The sequence below is a fragment of the Macrobrachium rosenbergii genome, chromosome 55, assembly GCF_040412425.1.
Source record: "Macrobrachium rosenbergii isolate ZJJX-2024 chromosome 55, ASM4041242v1, whole genome shotgun sequence".
NCBI classification, from domain to species: Eukaryota; Metazoa; Arthropoda; class Malacostraca; order Decapoda; family Palaemonidae; genus Macrobrachium; species Macrobrachium rosenbergii.
This window is the reverse complement of record NC_089795.1, coordinates 58891985-58911809: the sequence shown is the minus strand read 5'-3', so window position 1 is coordinate 58911809 and position 19825 is coordinate 58891985. Positions and strand designations below refer to the sequence as shown.

Below are 19825 nucleotides of genomic sequence, written 5' to 3'. Positions count from 1 at the left end.
CTCACTTAGTTACCAACTCAGTTTTATATGATTAATAATGGATGTAGCTCTAAACCCTATATATATATATATATATATATATATATATATATATATATATATATATATATATATATATATATATATATATATATATATATATATGAAGGTTTAAGGCCATCCATTATTAATCATATACAACTGAGATGGTAACAAGTGAGATTGTTTATAAAGCACACTTCGCCAAGTACAGTTAATTCAGTTTAAATTGTCTATTTGTGGTTCAGTTTTCGACAAGGTGGATTGATTGAATGTTTCAAAGAAATATTTTTGGAGATTCATTTTTTATTTTGTCCTCATTCCTGACAACACTCCAAATTTTACTTACACTTCCAACCGACCTGCTGTTGTCGATTCTCTCCACATGGACAAACCACCTCAAATTCCTTTCCACTAACACTAAACTTACCACATCTTTAAATTTCTCTCCATTTGAGTACATACTCCGCAAACGAGATAATCCTTCTCAGTAACTTTTTATCCGGTCATAGTGTCCTTGTAGTTAATGCAAAAATTTACATACATAATACGTGTAATGGTACTTTCAACTTGTTTCTATTGTTCAAGTGCTGATATACAGTATATATATTCAGTTTAGAAAGCGTGAATAGTTCCCATAAGCAACGTCTGTATAGAGAAAACTATACAAACCTTGCAATTATCCATGAACAGGAAATCCGCCGAAGCAGAGGAACTTTAAGTTGTTAAATTCCAGAAAACATGGAAACTCCCAACGACCGTAAAATTAAATATAAGAGGAAAGCTGGAATTAAATTAGCGTCGTTTCTAGAATCCACGAAATGAAACAAAAAGTAGAGAAAAAAGATTTCCGATGTAATGAATGTAGTATACGTAAGATAAATTTGCAAGGAATAATATTCCTGATTAAGAGAGGCTAAAAAAGAGAATTTAAAAAAAAAGTGAACAAATTAACATCATACCAAGCTTGGCACGAAAGAGATTCATGTAATATGAATTTCCGCAAAAAATTTTTTAAAAAGAATATTACTTTTGCCTAGCCCGACTTTATTTACAGTTTCTAAGGTTCACATCAAGGTAGTTCAGAATAAGAGAACAGAATATTCCAATGACATTTTCGACGGCCCTGCCAAATGCAATAAAACTCTGCTTCGACATTTAATTGGAACCAGTTTTTTCTTCACATTTCCTACTAAGGTCAAGAAAATAATGGGCATTCAAGATGTGAGATGCATATGCTTTTCGCATGCATGAGACAGTCATCACTAAATCTTAGACATACCATACCCAGTGATCTGCCAAGCCATTAGTAGCTTGAACCAGCTGGCATCCTCTTGAGGAATTTACAACGCGGACGTGGCTACGTTCTAACCCATTTGTTAGTTCCTCGTCGGGGAGAGTCGGTAGAGTTGTCATTAGCACTCGCTAGGCTCGAGTTCGAGTCTCTGGCCGGCTAATGAAGAATTAGAGTAATTTATTTCTGGTGATAGAAATTCATTTCTCGCTATAATGTGGTTCGGATTCCACAATAAGCTGTAGGTCCCGTTGTTAGGTAACCAACTGGTTCTTAGCCACGTAAAATAAGTCTGATCCTTCGGGCCAGCCCTAGGAGAGCTGTTAATCAGCTCAGTGGTCTGGTTAAACTAAGGTATACTTAGCTACCCCATTTGCCACATAGGTGGTGTGATTAAGTAGCATGATACGTGAGAGCATAAAGTACTGAATGCTTTTTTTAAGGATTTGTAGATCCTATGAATGCATTATGTGCGATGAACATTGTATGTTTGTATGGCATGTGAGCAATATCTTGAAATATTGTAATTCCAAGAACATAAGCCGTTTTGTCTGTTACATGTACATCCGTATTCAAGGACGGCCATAAATATGTGCATTAAAGAGTAAAAGTCTTGTTTTTTATGCTTAGGTATCATGATTTCTACACCAACTACTTCCTCCTTAGAGTCTGAAAACTAGTTCAGTTCGGAAAGTTCGACTGAAAGCAAGACCATATTCAAAGTCTAATAGAAACTGTAAGTCTCCAACGGAGTCTAGCATTTCAGATGAAAACATTCACCGCCAATACAGTAACCTTGAATGAAAATTATATATCCAATAGAAACTGTCCACGTATATAGAAGAAAGTCTTCTCTGTTTCCAGGACAAGTGTCCATGAAGGAGTTCCATATTTAAAAAAAAAAAATGGAAATGATAGATTTTCATTTCATGAAATAAAAACAACCTTTATAACAGGTTTTTACGAAAGTACAAAATGTTCTCATGAAATTATTAGGTAAGTTCTCTCCACCAGTGTGCTTGACATTCTGTGACATACTTGCCTGAGACTATAGTGAATATGATAAAAAAATAAATTAGAGAACAAGACAACAATTGTTAGCAATGATTTCAGTCGCCGAAAAGATCAAGGACTTTCGACTCGATTCCTTCCACTTTCGTGAAATTGTAAACATGATTGCAAATGAGATGACATTGGCATAAACATTAAAAAAATTTATGCATATTATGAACAAAGTGTAACAAGGAGTGAAAATGGAACGGGCTCCTTTATACCGATAACGTCTGTTATCGACAGAAGCATTTTGTCCTGCATACCTTGTGTTATGTATAAGTCCGAGAGCGGTTTCACATATCTAGTTTGAGCTGTTTATTTCTCCAATGCATGGATTGTCTTTCCCATTTTTGTATTTCCAATCTGATTTTTTAATTGTCTTTCTTCCATTGCTGCGGCTTATGTTCACCCTCTTTTTATCACTCATATTTTCACCTTTCTTCTGTATACAGTACGTTCTACCATTTCTGTTATCAACCAGAATTTTCTGTTCGCCCACTTTTTATCATTTTATATTTTCATCTTTTTTCTGTTTACGTTGTGTCATTTCTGTTTTCAACCAGAATTTTCTGGCATCGAAACCCCACAAATACGCATTGGTTTTTATTCCCGTCTCCGGCCATATTTTATTTTCATTTCACCTTTTTTTTTTCTTCGCACTTCCCCTCCGTCGCTGCCTTTTGACCTTATGCGAGAGAAATCGTAGATTAGATGATATGGTCCTTTCGCAGAGTTTCTCAAAGCAGGGCATAACTCAAACGCTGTCGTAACGATACTTGCCTTACTCTGCAACACAGCGTTGTTGCAGCTGTAAATTTGACTGCGGGCGGCGGAGTTGCGTAGTTTTATGTTTGCTCGTCCTTTTGGGTCTTCCTGGTGTCTTTTTCAGTCCCGTACCAACTTTCTGTTTTCTGCCACTTCTGTTTGTTTGTTTCTTTGCTTTCTGGTGCAGCTGTTTATACGTGACATTATCCTAGAATGTGGGTTTTTGCATGAGTGTGCGACTTATTAATTTAAATATCGGGGAAAACCCCACGCAAGAAAAGATCTAGATATTAGTAGGATGGCCTAAGAAATTTAACTATTCTCGATATTTGAATTGAATTCTTATGTACAATTTTCAGATACCAATTAGAAAAACTAAAAGCTATAACAAACGTATCTACATGCATGATGAACTACGTTAATTTTACTGTATCTACTATTTGAGCTTCAAAACTATCCCCACCACGCAGTTTGAGATCGGTTTCTGTCTGTATAAAGAGACAGTATTTTTGCGAAAATGGAAAGGAAATCCGTGAACACACATTCAATTTCACTTCTTTAGTAAATGGTAGGAAATATTTCATTTATCGGCATGTTGGGCGATAGTTTAGAAAGAAGTGGCATTCTGCCAAAGTTCGTTATAAAATTGTTTGCTCCCAAACGATTTGTCCTCACAATTTCTAAACTCTCTCTCTCTCTCTCTCTCTCTCTCTCTCTCTCTCTCTCTCTCTCTCTCTCTCTCTCTCTCTCTCTCTCTCCGTTCTGATTCGTTCGGAGTCAGTGTATCTTTGCATAATGGCGTCACATGTTCTTTACTTTTCCTTCCTCAGATTATTACAGAGATGATATTTAACATTGGTATAATATGACAAGTGGATAAAGCAACTCCTGTAAGGCAACGGACAGTTTGTATGTGTGTTTTTTCGACAAAAAAAAAAGGAGAGATGATCAGATTCTGAGAAAGATGTGAATGACGCTGGCGGAGGTATTCGTTCTTTGAGTGCTTTCAAGAACTTTCTTTTCAAGTAGGGTCATCTGGTGATTTGGTTTTCTTTTGTGTAAGCTTGGTCTTTGCATTAAGATTCTCTGTCTTTTGTAAAACCCGAAACAGAAGGCCTTGGGTTTTATTACTGCGACGCTTGTATGTTATAATCTAAAGCCTCTTTGCATTGCTGCTCGACTTTTGGTGAACTGTTTCCTAATTTTAAGGGTAATGGTCTATAGGCGATAAAGGACATAACATCTGGCAAAAACACATACGCATCTTAGATGAAGTTGTCAAATATTAATGTACTTAAGATTTGAATTAGTTTAGTAGGATGGCAGTCAGAAATCCCAGCGTATTATTGAAAACTTGAGGGGTGGTAGCTGGCCCTAAACAAAAATCCTTGAACCTGTGTCCAGTTCCTGCCCATACGAAATGGAGAAATCTTTATTTAAATGTTGTTTGCAGTCACTTTTAACCTGGGGTAGAATATTGGAGTCAAAATACGCGATTTGTGGAGGGGGTTTGTTAGAAATAACATTCAGCATCCGGAGAAAGCCAAATAGACTTAAGTTTATAAATAAACAAGTAAAAAATGCGCCGAAGTTTCGTCGGCGCAATGGAGTTTTCTGTGTGATCCACGAGCCATGAAGCCTTCAGCCACGGCCCGGTTGCAAGACGCACGACTGTGGCTAACTAGAACCTTAAATAAAATAAAAAACTACTGAGGCTAGAGGGCTGCAATTTTGTATATTTGATGACGAGATATATATATATATATATATATATATATATATATATATATATATATATATATATATATAATGGAGAGAGGAGATGGTAAGGGATTATCAGTTATGTGCGTGTGTGTGCAGTTTATTGGTTTGGTGAAAGAAGTTGCTTACTTTAAAGAAAGAAGTTGCCAATTTCTTATGGTGTTACTTATGAATCTAGCATCCGGATCCGTAAAATCAATCGTTCTCTTATCTGCATCGGTATTCGTGTTCGTGGATAGCTGGATGTAAGCATTCCGTACTTCCCTGCCAAGTAATGCCTTCGACTATGGCAGGAATATGTAAATCAGACTAAAAATCCAACTGGAGGAAGTGGATATAATCACTGCGTTATTGTTATTTTCTAAGTCAGAATCTTGGTACTGATGAATGCACCTTGTATATATCGCGCGTACCATTCTAACTAAATTTCAAGGTAAGCTGCCTGCCGTTATAACAAAAACGCCTATCTTAAAGTAAATATATATATACACACACACACACACACATATATATATATATATATATATATATATATATATATATATATATATATATATATATATATATATATCTGACTTACACTGCGATCGACCCCAGGTCTTTCAGTTGAAAGGCAACTGCGCTGCCAACTGAACCACAGAAGTCGTAAAAGAAGCAGGAACATTTTATTTTTGTTCCACACGTGATCGTGTGTCGATTATTTTTAAATATATATATATATATATATATATATATATATATATATATATATATATATATATATATATATGAAAGAGAGAGAGAGAGAGAGGGCGGGGGAGTGTGTGTGCTTGTGTGGAGGTTTGCTTGTTTTGCTTCAACCCAGCTTTCTTCACAAAACAGGAAAAGGGAAGTAAATTGGAGACAAGCCAAATTTGGAAGGACTAATGATGCACATTGATTTTAACTGCCCTGTTGCAGTGGTTAAATCAGGTCCATTTGCAGTTCATTAGAGTTTATTTGCGGCTTATATGTGAGCGGCCCAACCTTTTACTCTCTTCTTCGGTTTTCAGTCCTCAAAGACACCATACGACATAAATGTATTTTTTTATTATTAATATGCATAAAATATGAAATATGGCTCGTCATATCGGATGTTTTAAGCATTTTACAGAGTGTTCACATAACTCACAATTTCTGTATGGATAATGAAACAGACCTGGGATTTGTGTGAAGAAAATGACAAATTCTACCAAATTGCCTTCCTATTCATCTTATGGTCATAACTTCGTAAAACGGATGATTGATAGAAGTTTTTCTTTGTCAGTAATACCAGGAAATTGTTTAAGGGGAATTTTCCAGTTCCCTGATAACTTTCAAAAGTTCTACAGGAGATGTTGAAAAGTAAGGCAATGCCTTTGTCGTATTACAGGTTTTCCATCGACTTCATTTACTTTTGGGAATAAATGCAAATAGCTATCTATGTAGATATTTCAGAAATTTGTAACACACTGGTAGTGCTGTTTCTTTAAGCGAAGAATAATACCTTTAATACCACTGGCTCTTTGAATTTTAGTAGAAATAATGATTTATAGATTTTCTTACATCGCACATCTTTCATCGCGTTGATCTTTCCCTTTTCCAGTGCTCAGAGTATCTTACATGTAGGAGGAAGGTTTTCCGCCTATGTGAGAGTAACACCAGTTTCATTACCATCACGTAGAATTCATGCACAGTTTCTGTGGTTTTCAGTGTTCTGCGTTTATCTTTTCGATCTTATTTCATTTTCAGATTCCTTTTTTTTTTTTTTTTTTTTGGTGTCTTTTGTACTTAGTTCTTTATAAATTTCATGCATCGGGTAAGTGATAATTTTGTAGTTGCTCTTTGTCCTTGACTTATTTAGTCACTGAATCTGGCTGGATGCGGAAATAATCCTTTTTATTTTTTCAATACTATTTTTTCTGTGAAAGTATAGACTTGGTATCGGGAAGGATGATGGACTGGAGTACAAGTTCTAACAAAACTGTAACCTCATTCTTGACCAGTGTCGCAGAAACAAGCAGAAATTAAGCTGATGCAACTCTCTCTCTCTCTCTCTCTCTCTCTCTCTCTCTCTCTCTCTCTCTCTCTCTCTCTCTCTCTCAGCAGAAGAAGAAGAAGAAGAGGGATACGTATACGTAGAACTTTTTGTCTTAATCTTCTAGGTATGACGGAGCAGTGTGTTATTTGTCTTGTTCGTTATTAATCCATCAAAATTGTCTCCCTTTATAAGAGTTAGGCAATTGCCTGATTAATTTCGTTTGATCCCAGATACATTTCTGGCTCATGAGTTTCGAGTAAAAATAGCAGGGGATCCGCGGGACTTCATAAGGAAAGGTTTTGGCAGGAAGCTCTGGGTGAAAGCCGACTGGGTCTGCTCTTGGACTATTGCTGTTTTTTCTGTGTAGGGTAATTGGGCTACTGTTCTCCTCCCTTCTTCCACCCCCATCCCTCTATGTTGTTGAGAAAGGGTGATTTGTTTCAAAACTTTTCCCATTACATGTTGAGATGGACTGCCAGATACACTGCCACTTGTATAATTGATGATCTAAACCAACCCCTTCCTCCATCCCGGTTTTTATTGCTTTTGTATCCTGTTTCCTCCTGCCCCTTACCCTTTGTATTGCTCTTGACTTTTACGTCTCTCTCTCTCTCTCTCTCTCTCTCTCTCTCTCTCTCTCTCTCTCTCTCTCTCTCTCTCTCTCTCTCTCTCTCGTGCTTCTCCGTTATATCTTTCTGGGTAAATTTTTCCTTGAAAAATATTCAGATTGTTCCTTTTATATGAAAACATGTAATTGATATCCATTTTCACTTGTGAGTGGAAAAGTACATGTGTTTTTAAATATGGCCATGTACTGGTGAACCTCGTGTAACCAAAGTCCTTGTTATTGAATTTTATTCACGTTTTTTCTTAATACCATTTGATTCAAAAAAATATGTAACACGTAGGAGAAAGTCACAAACCAAGAATAATAGTAACTCCAGTCCTTATAAAGACAGTTAATATTAAAATTGAATATTTAAATGTGAATGAGGATATGCGTGCTAATATCTATGAAACTGCAAAAAATATGCAAGGTCATTCACCAGTCTAAAGGAAAGGAACTAGACATTGGAAAATAGAGAAATGTTTACAATCCCGCCATCAACAGTTTTAAATTTAGTACGTCAGATCAGATTGATGTACGAAGAGGCACCACTGTCCAAGCAAAGGGCAGGGGCCAACTGGAATCCCTTCCAGTATCATTACAACGGTGGCTTCTGCAGGAATATCAATCAGTTTTTCTTCAGTTTTTTTGCAGCCTCCTTTTAGGCAATTAAAGTAGAAATTACTCAAAAGAACAGAGAGAGAGAGAGAGAGAGAGAGAGAGAGAGAGAGGAGAGAGAGAGAGAAAGAGAGAGAGAGAGAGAGAGAAAAGATTTATGCATGAAACATAATCGTCAATATATATATATATATATATATATATATATATATATATATATATATATATATATATATATATATATATATATATTATATATATATATATATATATATATATATATATATATGCGTGTGTGTGTGTGTGTGTTGTCCTTGGCATACAAACGGTCTTACTTTTTAATATTGACGATTATGTTTCATGCATAAATCTTCTCTCTCTCTCTCTCTCTCTCTCTCTCTCTCTCTCTCTCTCTCTCTCTCTCTCTCTCTCTCTCTCTCTCTCTCTGTAGCTGAAGTGAGGAACTGGTCGTGTTTAGTGCCATGGTCTCTTGCAGAAGTGGTGACTCTTACCATCTGGCAGAATCGAGGTCTTAATTTTGAGACTTAGTTCGGGGTCGTTGCACGCTCCATATACAGTGTTCCTTGCCTCCGTGGTGGGTGCTCTTAAGCCAGCCTCTTAAACAAACCGGGCGAAGCAGGAAGAGACAGGCGATGAAGGGAAACCTCTTCATATTAATTTTTACAGAAAATCGGAGTTGTTTAAATGGGGTTTATTTCACTTCTCGCAGTCTCGTAATTTCGAATGGCTTCAGTTTTGTTACGGCACCTTCTTCATACAGGCAGCGCCGATTTTTATTATCATGCTGCTGTGATAAATCTTGTGATAATTATGATCTTATTTTCACTAAGGCGGAAAGAATTTACAGGACTACCCAGTCTAGAAAAATCTTGTTTTATTTAATTTTTTACCCTTATTTACTCAGTCCATTTACAGTATGATTGCTGTCTCGTTACAGTCGTTCTCAATTTAATTCACCTAAAACCCCCTCTCATTCTAACGCCATTTGACCCTCACTCCTTGGCACTCACAGCCTCGCTCTCTGGGTTTCATCTTCCTTTCCCCCCCACCCCCACACACCCTTCACTCCCCTTATAACCTAAAAGGCGTTTCATCGTAGCTTCTTTATGTATCCTCTCATGCTCAGGTCGGTGTATTATCTTGAGATTTTCTTGTTTCCATTATATTAATTTTGACATATTTTAGTCTTCCATGAATGACATATCTAATTAGTGAACTATACACACACACACACACACACACACACACATATATATATATATATATATATTATATATGTATGTATGTATGTATGTATGTATGTATGTATGTATATATGACTACCTAGATAGAAAGATATATCATTTAAGGAAGAATAAAATTTGTCAGTTATATAGTGGAAACAAGAAAATCTCAAGGTAATATACCGACCTGAGCATGAGAGGGTCCATAAAGAAGCTGTGATGAAACATCTTTTAGGGCACTAAACTGATCCGTTTCAGCCAGTCCCTCCAATGCTAAGTGACGCAAAAGGTCTCAGTCAGATTCCACCACTCTTGTCTTTCCTATGCTTTATCTTCCACAAATTTCCAGTCATCACCAGCCTCCCTAGTAGGTTTGGGTTTCCGATTCTTCTGTTGCCCATTCGAGCCCAGCTGACGTTATCAGGTATTATTCTCCCAGGGGTTGTGCAAGGGACATATCCAGGCCACCTCCATCTCCCTTTCATCTAATGGCATTCACATGTGGAACTTCCGAACTTCCCTTATGTTATCATTTCTAACCATCCTGTCATCCGATTCCCAATATTCTTCTTAAAGGATTATCCTGAGATCGACAAAATAATTTGGATACAGTTTCATTATAATACCATGATTCTTGCTTGTACAGCAATACAGATCATACTAGACGTATGTAGAATTTTACTTTTGTTTGCAATTTTAGGCAATTATTTGTTAGCCTTTTTCAGTCTTTCACTAAATTTCAGCCTAAGAAAACCTGTACGGGATATAGTTACTCAAAAATATTTGAAAAACTCAGCATCATAAATACTTTCTCCGTCTAATGTTATTTCATTCCTTCGTGCATACTCTATCCTTACTGCTTCTGTGCTGTTGTATATCCTAAGAGTGTGAAGTCTCTAACGTTACTTCAATCTAAACTGTCTCTTCAGTGTCCGACCACTTTTTCATTGTAAAATCTGTGAGAAGGACGAACAGCAAAAGAGATATAATATTCCCATGTAGCACCCCACTATTTACTGTCAAATCACTTGACAAAACCCCATTACCAGTAAGGTATTTCAGAACTGAAATATTTTCCACGTGTTTTTGAGCTCTAGAAACTTGCAAAATGGGTTATAGATTCAAGTATTGTGTAGTCTCCACATTTTGCTGATGTGCATATGCTATGAAGCTGTAATTCTGTCGTTATATGCAGCGTGTAGGTTGCGTTTAAGGAAAGGAACTCACCGTGTGACAAAACAAAATCTCCTACTTCCTTGATTTAGCCAGAGTGTTTTGTCATTTTATATATGACTCCATGGTGAACGATCATTTCACCTGCAATATAGCCAATATGAATAAAAAGGAAGCCTATGAATAAGCTAGACTTAGTGTCAGTCCATTCTGATGTTAATATAGAGACAGTAAGTATATTAAGAAATCTAGGTGAAAATGGTTACCTGTTGATATTGTCACTAAAAACTTTCCATTATTCCAACCCCTTGAACAGATGGGATGGGAGGTTAAGCATGTGGTTAGCGTCCCACCTGATAGAAAAGAATCAAAGTTATAAAGAAACTTATCAGTCTGGTGAAAGTGTTAATTGGTCACAGTAAGGCCTTCGGGACAATGAAGCAAGAGAATAAGAAAAACTTGAGATGAGATTCACTTTAAGAGAGAAAATATTGAAATTATGTGATAAAAATGATACATTGCTGTTGTTTCTTTTAGCTTTTTCCTTTTTTTTCGTCGAATTCTTTCTGGCGAAGCGCTTCAACATCTCGTCATATTTCTGTCCGAGGGGAAATTTTAACCCTCAAGGGTTAAAATACCTCAGTCTGTTTTGGATACTAATGGAGTCCGTATGAGCAAGACGATTTATTTCGCACTCTTGTGTCAGGTCCCTTCTGCTGCGGGGTTGGGAGGAGGTTGGCGAGGTTCGGTTGAAAGGTTTCTGCTCTGCCTTTTTCAGAATTTTCTTCCACTTGTTTTTCTGGTGATGGAACTGGAGCAGAAGAATGCAGCTTACTCGTTTTATAACACAATGGTGGTTTACTTTATGCTTTTTTATTCAGTTAATCAAGGCAGAGAGAGAGAGAGAGAGAGAGAGAGAGAGAGAGAGAGAGAGAGAGAGAAAGGTGGGACAGAAAAAAATGAAAGTAGCTTTAGAAGATAACTCTTTGTCTTTGCGTCTGCTGATCTGAAAGTTTTATGCGGGATATGCCATAAAACAGTTTCAACTAATGCACGCCTACATAAGCGGAACACACGTGTGCACATATACGCGAACTCATGCATGTATAAAAGTGATAGAACACTAACATCCACACTGATGCTTCCTTGATTCTCTTTACCTCGATATCCTGTACCCCATACTTGCTTGGTGAACCTTCTATACCTGTTATATATAATCCTCTCACTTTTAACGGCGTTTGTGTCATTTACTTGTGGATTAGTTCCGATACAGCATATTCTTCAAACGACCGAAAACAGTAAGCGAAACTCCATTCTGTTCAAGAACAGTTTATCGAAGTTGTTCGTTACATTTGTTGGTGTCGCTCAGTCAACCTTACCAGATTCATTCTATTTTATGTCGATTGCTACTGCTTTTACTACTCACTTTACTAATCATTTTTCTTACTTTTAACCAAAAACTCAGGAAACAAACCAATTACGCCAAAGTCAGATGTTATCTTTACTTAAAGGGGTCTGGATCTGTCTGCAATTCTCACACTTCGAAAATTATTAGTGGAATTAGCATAATTATCCTCATATATACGTTCCAGTGCTCTCCTGGTATCAAACACAGCTTACCTCATTAGAGAGAGAGAGAGAGAGAGAGAGAGAGAGAGAGAGAGAGAGAGAGAGAGAGAGAGAGAGAGAGAAGGGGGTTTTAATTGTGTTTATCGCAGTTGTTAGAAAATCTATTTTTAAACAGGTGTAATTGATAGATGGACATTACTGAATCGCAAAATCCATATTGCAATCAAAATTCATATTTGATTTCAGAATTTGATGGTGATTTAATGTGTCTCTAGAAGTTAAATGAACGGTTATCAAATTTTCAAGTGGCTTTTTTTCTTTTTGGTTCCTCTCTTCCAGTTAGCGATCATCTGGCATTTAATTCTGTGTTGAATTTCTACGTTTCTGTTTGTCATGCGTCCTTCGTTAGTTTTATAGCTATTTTGTTTTCAGTTGGGAAGAAATCGTTCGATTTTTTAATAGGCTGACATGGAAAACCTTAGTTAGCCCAAGGTACACGATGTAATGGCATGGGAAAAACCAATGACGTAAACTTATAGTCGCTCGGCTAAGATGTGGGATTACGGTTTTAGTAGATATATAAGAAAAGAAAATAACCCGCAGTAGAAGAGTGATGAGTAGGAATGGTAAAGAGCAGCTCTTCTTGTCCGCCTTTGATGTGTTTAATCAGGGAAACCTTGAAACCTTGGTGCTGAAGACAGATACGAGAATGTACCCAAAGGAGTTCATTGTTCATTGAAGTTTAGATACTCTTCGTTCATATCTGTCTTGATACATGAATGTATTCACCCTTCTAGATAGGTATGGTGTTGTATTAATTTAATTGTAGTTTTCTGCCTGCCCTCGTATCTTAAAAACTACTGAGGCTAATTGGTATGTTGATCGTCCAATCTCCAATCATCAAAGATACCAAATTGCAGCCTTGTAGCCTCAGTAGTTATTTTTTTTTAAGGTTAGAGTTAGCCATGATCGTGCGTCTGGCAACGCTATAGGACAGGCCACCACCGGGCCGTGGCTGAAAGTTTCATGGGCCGCGGCTCATACGGCATTTTACCCTGTACAGAAAACTATATTTTTTGTATTTTTTGCTTCTTTTATTTTCTGATTGAGTGGTTCATTGATTTATTGTCGTACTTTCTTAGTAGTTCTTGATAAGACTGTGCAAGTGAATAATCACCATAACATGAGATTCGTAGGATGAATACAGAAAAAGAGCAATGCCAGGGTTAAAAACAATGACACGTATATTTGGTATTTTTATTTAATTAAAATTTTCCAAAAATTAATGCAAGAGGCGAAGGAGAAAGGTAACTTGAGATATATATATATATATATATATATATATATATATATATATATATATATATATATATATATATATATATATATATATATATATATATATATATATATATATATATATATATGTATATAGTTGATGATGAATAATATTGCCAAGACCAGGAAGAACATTCTTTTATTACACAAGCTTTCGGGTATAAAACCTCATCATCAAGCTGAAAAACCGACTAGGATGAGAATCAATTAGAATCAATAAAATGGTGTCTGTAAATCTTCAGCAAAAATACTAACCAAATATATAAAACGAACAGTAATTACAAACTAAAAGGTTGAGACGCAAAAAAAAAAACGAAAAATTAAAAACGAACGCAAACATAAAAATATAAAAATAAGGTGAAATGTAAACAAACTACCAATTACAAAGTAAAATATTTAACGACTCAGTTGTGAACCTACTATGAAATTACACGATAGCTAGTTGAATACCAGACGAGTTGTTGTTCAATTCCGGTTTCATCTTTATAATAAAACAGCTACTGTGAAATAAAAAATTCCTGTCTGTTTGAACAAAAGACAGTACCTGAAAATCCAGGTCAATGATAGGATGGTCCTGTGCTAAACTGTGTTCCCTAATGGCAGAAATGGGTGGTTTGGAAAGAGTGAAACCTAGTTCTAATAGAAAGACCTCTGTGTTCAAAATTCTGTGTCTGAGCCAGCGGAACTGGATCCCACGTATCGCAGACCACACTGCGAACAAGTGAACAAGTAAACGACACAGGAATTAAGGTCCACAGGCAGAGTAGGCTTCTCCCTCAAAAGTGATCTTATAGTAAAAGGATTATTAAAAACAAACCGGAAACTAATTTGAGGGAAACATTGCTTAAGTATTTATTGTAACTTTTTTCGGACCATATAGCTACTATGACCAAGGTAAGGCACTTTAATGTACTTTACATCCTTACTAGCAGTACTGTACACCGGTCTGGGACAAAACTTTTCATTTAAAAATTTTTCAGAACTTTGTAAAGTACAAAAATTGGACATGAGTTTTCAGAAAAATAATTTAGGATAGGCATATCTTGATGAAAAAATTAAAAATCACAACAAACATTGGCTCTGTTTATCAAAGTGCGTATTGAATTCATCTATACAACTTTGGTGAAAACTGAGGTAATTCAATCCCAAGCCAGTAAAACGTACTTTTCCTATAAACAGAGGTCTCAAATTTGCCACCATTTCTGTATACCTGTACATCTAAAAATGACAACTTATTATCTTGTTCTGTCTCACAAGTAAAAGAAATGTTACGGTGACGAGAATTAAAATATTCAAAAACAAATCAACATGTGATGATTCAAAACACAAGGAAAATATCATCTACATACCTACGATAATACAAGAGTTTGAAAGCACTAGGCATTCAGACATCCAAATCCTTTCACAATAACCCATGAAGCAATCCGCATATACAGGTCCAAGGGAATTTCCCAGCTACTCCACCTATTTGATTATTTAATTTTCCATCAAAAGTAAAATGCCATCAGCGATTAAATGTAATAATTTTTGCAAGTCTATATTATTAAGTCCAAACATTGATAAGTTGTTTTCACATATATTATTAAGAATAATGTCAGTTGTTTCTTTTAGTGGGATATTGGTGAAAAGAGAGTTACATCGAAACTAGCTATTACAACATCTTGGTTAAAATTGAAAGAGCATAATTCTTTAACAAATTTGGAAGAATTTGAGATGTTAAATTCACTTAAAGTTAGGGGTTTAAAACTGGAACTAAAAACTTAGGTTATAACTAAAAGTACCAATTGAGGAAATAATAGGTCTTAAAGGGTTTCCTATTTTATGTATTGTACCTTAGGCAGACCGTACAAATAACCGGGCTTAGACCCTGAAGCAAATAAAGAACTATATGTAGCTTCCCCATTCTTATCTCTCAGACCTCTTAGCAACCTATTTAGTTTGTCTTCTAATTTCAAAATGTGACTCTCAATATTTCATTAATTTTATCTACCTTTATCTGGCTTGGTAATAACTATACTATTATCGTTCTTAAGGTTGCGTAAAATATTGATCCTGTCTTTATTTAACTGATTGTCACCCTCCTTTTTCGATTAAAACTTTTTTGCGTCTCACCCTTTTTAGTTTGTAATTACTGTTCGTTTTATATATTCGGTTAGTATTTTTGCTGAAGATTTATTATGACAATTCATTTTATTGTAATTTTTCATTGATTCTCATCCTTGTCGGTTTTTCAGCCTGATGATGAGGTTTTATACCGAAAGCTTGTGTAATAAAGAGTGTTCTTCCTGGTCTTGGGCAATATTATTCATCATCAAGCTAAGATTTCAAGTAGCCGCCGAATTACTTAGAGACATATATATATATATATATATATATATATATATATATATATATATATATATATATATATATATATATATATATATATATATATATATATATATATATACATATATATATACATATATAAGATACATACATACATATACATATATATGTATGTATGTATGTATGTATGTATGTATGTATGTATGTATGTATGTATGTATGTATGTATGTATGTATATATAATATACATATTTGTATATATATATGTGTATGTATCACACGTGCATGGTGGCTTGAAAGTAAAGAATATGTATTGCCAGGTTCGTTTGTAACCTACTAAATCTAGGAGAACGCATTACACAGAAAACTTCCATAACATCAGCAACATCATTTGCCTATGACTCATCAGGTTTATGAAATTTGTTTGAAAGCAATCTCACATTTCTTGAATAATATTGCCCTCTGCTCCAACACTCATTACTTCAGTAACCCCGAATCTCTCTCTCTCTCTCTCTCTCTCTCTCTCTCTCTCTCTCTCTCTCTCTCTCTCTCTCTCATTCTGGTCCAACATCCACACTTAGTTTCCATAAACAAGATATGGAAATCAAGCATCTCTTTCGGTTTCACCTCCATTGACATTGCTTTCCTCTTCCAGGAATTACTATCCTTCTTGCTGGGCCCTTTCCTATCACGCTGCCACCATCCGTTAAATTTAATCTTAAATACCTACAGTCCTCCCGAACGCCCAGAATGCAAAAGTGTTGATAACAGTCAAACATGTGTTGTGCGACTGTCCAAAATATGATCAACAGCGAGTATCAACTCGGAAGTAAATCGATGGGGAAATTTGTCGGAATCTTATACATTTTCAGTCATCCCAATTTTAACATTCATGAAGAATTGTTACTTAATAGACAAAATATAAAACCAAGTAAATAATGAAAATACAGAAGCCCGTAGGGCGTTTAATGAATTTAAAAATGCAATTTATTCTGATACAGGTTTTTCTTTTTTAAACTTCATTTTCATTTATTCATCATAATGCGAATGACCTATTTGGTCCCAGAGTATTTCATCCTAATCCTTCAGACCAGTTCCTATGAGAGCTGATAGTCAGCTCAGTGGTCTGCTTAAATCTATCTTATTAATAATAACCTACAGTTTATAATCAGCAGCTTACAGCAATCTGCAGTCTACATTTATTGTTAAACTTTCTGAGTTCTGTAAATTCTATACTTTTGGTATCATTCAATTTCAAATCTCAAAAGCCGTTTTGAGCAGTCTCTGCAGCTTATCTTCATGATGAATATTAAACTGTATATCATCGTAAACATCAGACACTTCACATTTCTTTTATGATGATCCCTTTTCTTATCTCAATATTTTCCACATCTTATATAACCGGAACCAAACCAGTTTGTTTCACTTTTTCTGAAATGCTTTGCTCGTATTGCAAACACTCTTTTTCGCCCTCGGCAAATTACCCTCTGCACCCCCTACGTCCTCAATTCTTTTCGTATTGAGTCTGCTGTCGATTCTGCCATAGCTGTTTTCCAGGTCCGCGTACATAACAGCTTTTTACCATTACTCTTAAATTTCTCATGACTGTTAAAGCAATAAACTATTGATACAATAATCTCGTGTCCAGACTCCACAGCTTTCTCTTATCGATCCCTCTGCTATCAGTCTACTTTTTCAATACGCTATCATGCTCTTTCAGCATAGTAAGTAATGTTAAAGCTTCTATAATGTATATAACACCTCTTACTCCTTTTCCTCTGCAATAGTAAGGAACAGCTAGTCTTCTCACCAGTTCCTGGGGAACATCTCCTGCACACACCATACCTAAGTTCATCATAAAAACAAGATATTTTAAGTTTAAATGGCATATACACATTTAATACTGGATTATATTTTTAGCTTTCGTCCTCAGTGTTATTGTCTTGTATTCGTTTTCGTCTGTGAGACTTTTCTAGAGATTGTTTTAAATGATGTTAAACAAAGTTATTTCTTCTGAGTTCCTTGCTCTTTGATGTTCCTCTCCCATTAGTTATTTCTGTCCGGGTAGCCTTCCTTATAAAAGTACCATTTTTCGTCTGTTTTTCCAATAGACGTTTTTGTTTATTTCAGACACAATCCATTCACTCCTCCTCCTTTCTGACTTTGCTCTCTCCACGTCTTCTTTTTTCATCCTTCTTCATCAGTGGAATAACGGAAGTAGGGTGATAATACAAAAGGTGCAATCGATCAGAAGTACAGAAGCAGATTCCTCTGTAAAAGATGTCACTGAAGATGAAGTGGTGAAGAAGGCAGATGAAAAGATGCCCTGTCTTATACTATGAGTGGGTCCTTATGGATGGCTTGTCTGAATGCGACATCTCTCTCTCTCTCTCTCTCTCTCTCTCTCTCTCTCTTTCTCTCTCTCTCTCTCTCTCTCTCTCTTGATCCTCTTTGTTTTTACAGTAAATTCCTTCTGATTTATCATTATTTAATGTATGTACTTCGTTTATATGTACAAACGAGGTAGGGAGATACGGTAAATGTACGTTCATTTCATGAGACACTTCACCCAGAGCTGTAGCCTTTTACACACACACACACACACACATATATATAGATAGATATATAATATTTATATTTTTTCTTTTTTTTTGCAAGGACCAGAGGTAACTAATGTAACCTGAAGAAGTGTATATTAAATACACGAAAGCGTTAGGTATTGATGCTTTTTATCAATTCTTTCTGGTTCTTGCAGTACATTGAGTCATGTCACACTTGTGAGCTTATAGCAATATATATAAATATATACATTTTATATATGTATATGTGTGTGTAATTGTGTATATATATATATATATATATATATATATATATATATATATATATATATATATATATATATATATATAAAAATGTAAGTGTATTTGTGTGTTTTTTTGTGTGTGCAGATAATAGACATGATTTACAGGCGAACTTTTTATTCTACCTCAGAGTCAACTAGGAAAGCCGTCATCTAAGGAAGTTAATTCGTGAACAGCCTCCTGCGTTCACAGATCGATCACTCTCTTAAAGAAGAGATTTCACTATAGCGTGGAAGCTAACTTAGGGAGAATAAGAAACTAATTCGGGGTCGCAATATTTCTAGCGTCTTTGTCCGTGTTCATAAACAATTACCTTTCACTCGTATGAGTGTATTATGATTATCTTTTCCTCCTTTTAACATTAAACGGAGAGATGTCTTAGATGTTGTGCTGTATATGGATGAATTGCTGTGAGATATGAAAAGCCATTGCAACATGGAATGATTTGTTTTACTGTTTTATTCTTATGCTTACTTTACGGTATGATTTGACATTTAAAAACCATATGTAAGTACTGTAGGGAAGTATTTGGTTTTCTAACTTTTGAAAACAATATACTCATATTACTCTGACTAAATATCCATTAAGCTAATACCCTGAAGGACTGAAGGTAGAACTGTCTCGGTTATATTTGGAAATTAGGCATCATGATTGTTTTTAACGTTTTCATCTTCTTTCCAGATGGTTGGAATCTGATGAGAGAAACTTGGGACAGACGTCGGTGGCACTTCGACACAGTGTTAACGCGCCTTCACTCCAAATTCGGAGTCTCGCCTTTTTTCAAGGTCACTGTTGTTCCGGATCCTCGACGGGAAGGACACAACATAATAAAGGTCAGTCCTAATTACCATATGAAGTTAAGTGTCTTCATGTTGCATCATCATGTAGTATTGCATATTTAAAGTAATCACTTTCGTCCTTATACATAAACATATGTACATATATAAAGTTTGTCAGTTTTATGTATGGCATTTCTATGGCTACAAATGTGACTCGCCAATAATGGGTGATAGTGGCATTATCCAATTACTCATCAAGAGATAAAAAAGGATTTTGATTTGGTAAATGATGACATTGAATTCAGGGTCTGTACCTAGAATCGAAATCATCTAATCTCCGCTATGATATTTGATTAGTAAGCTTGTAACACGTTTCCAA

General features: G+C 35.5%; 1 protein-coding gene across 1 annotated transcript in view; it reads left to right on the top strand.

Moving 5' to 3' along the window:
• Positions 1-19825, top strand: part of LOC136835299 (endothelin-converting enzyme 1-like) — a 186718-nt gene that overhangs the window by 74485 nt on the left and 92408 nt on the right. Inside the window, exon 3 of the mRNA XM_067098615.1 lies at positions 19349-19500. Coding sequence (XP_066954716.1) covers positions 19349-19500 — 152 coding nt within the window. The remainder of the gene's footprint in view (positions 1-19348; positions 19501-19825) is intronic.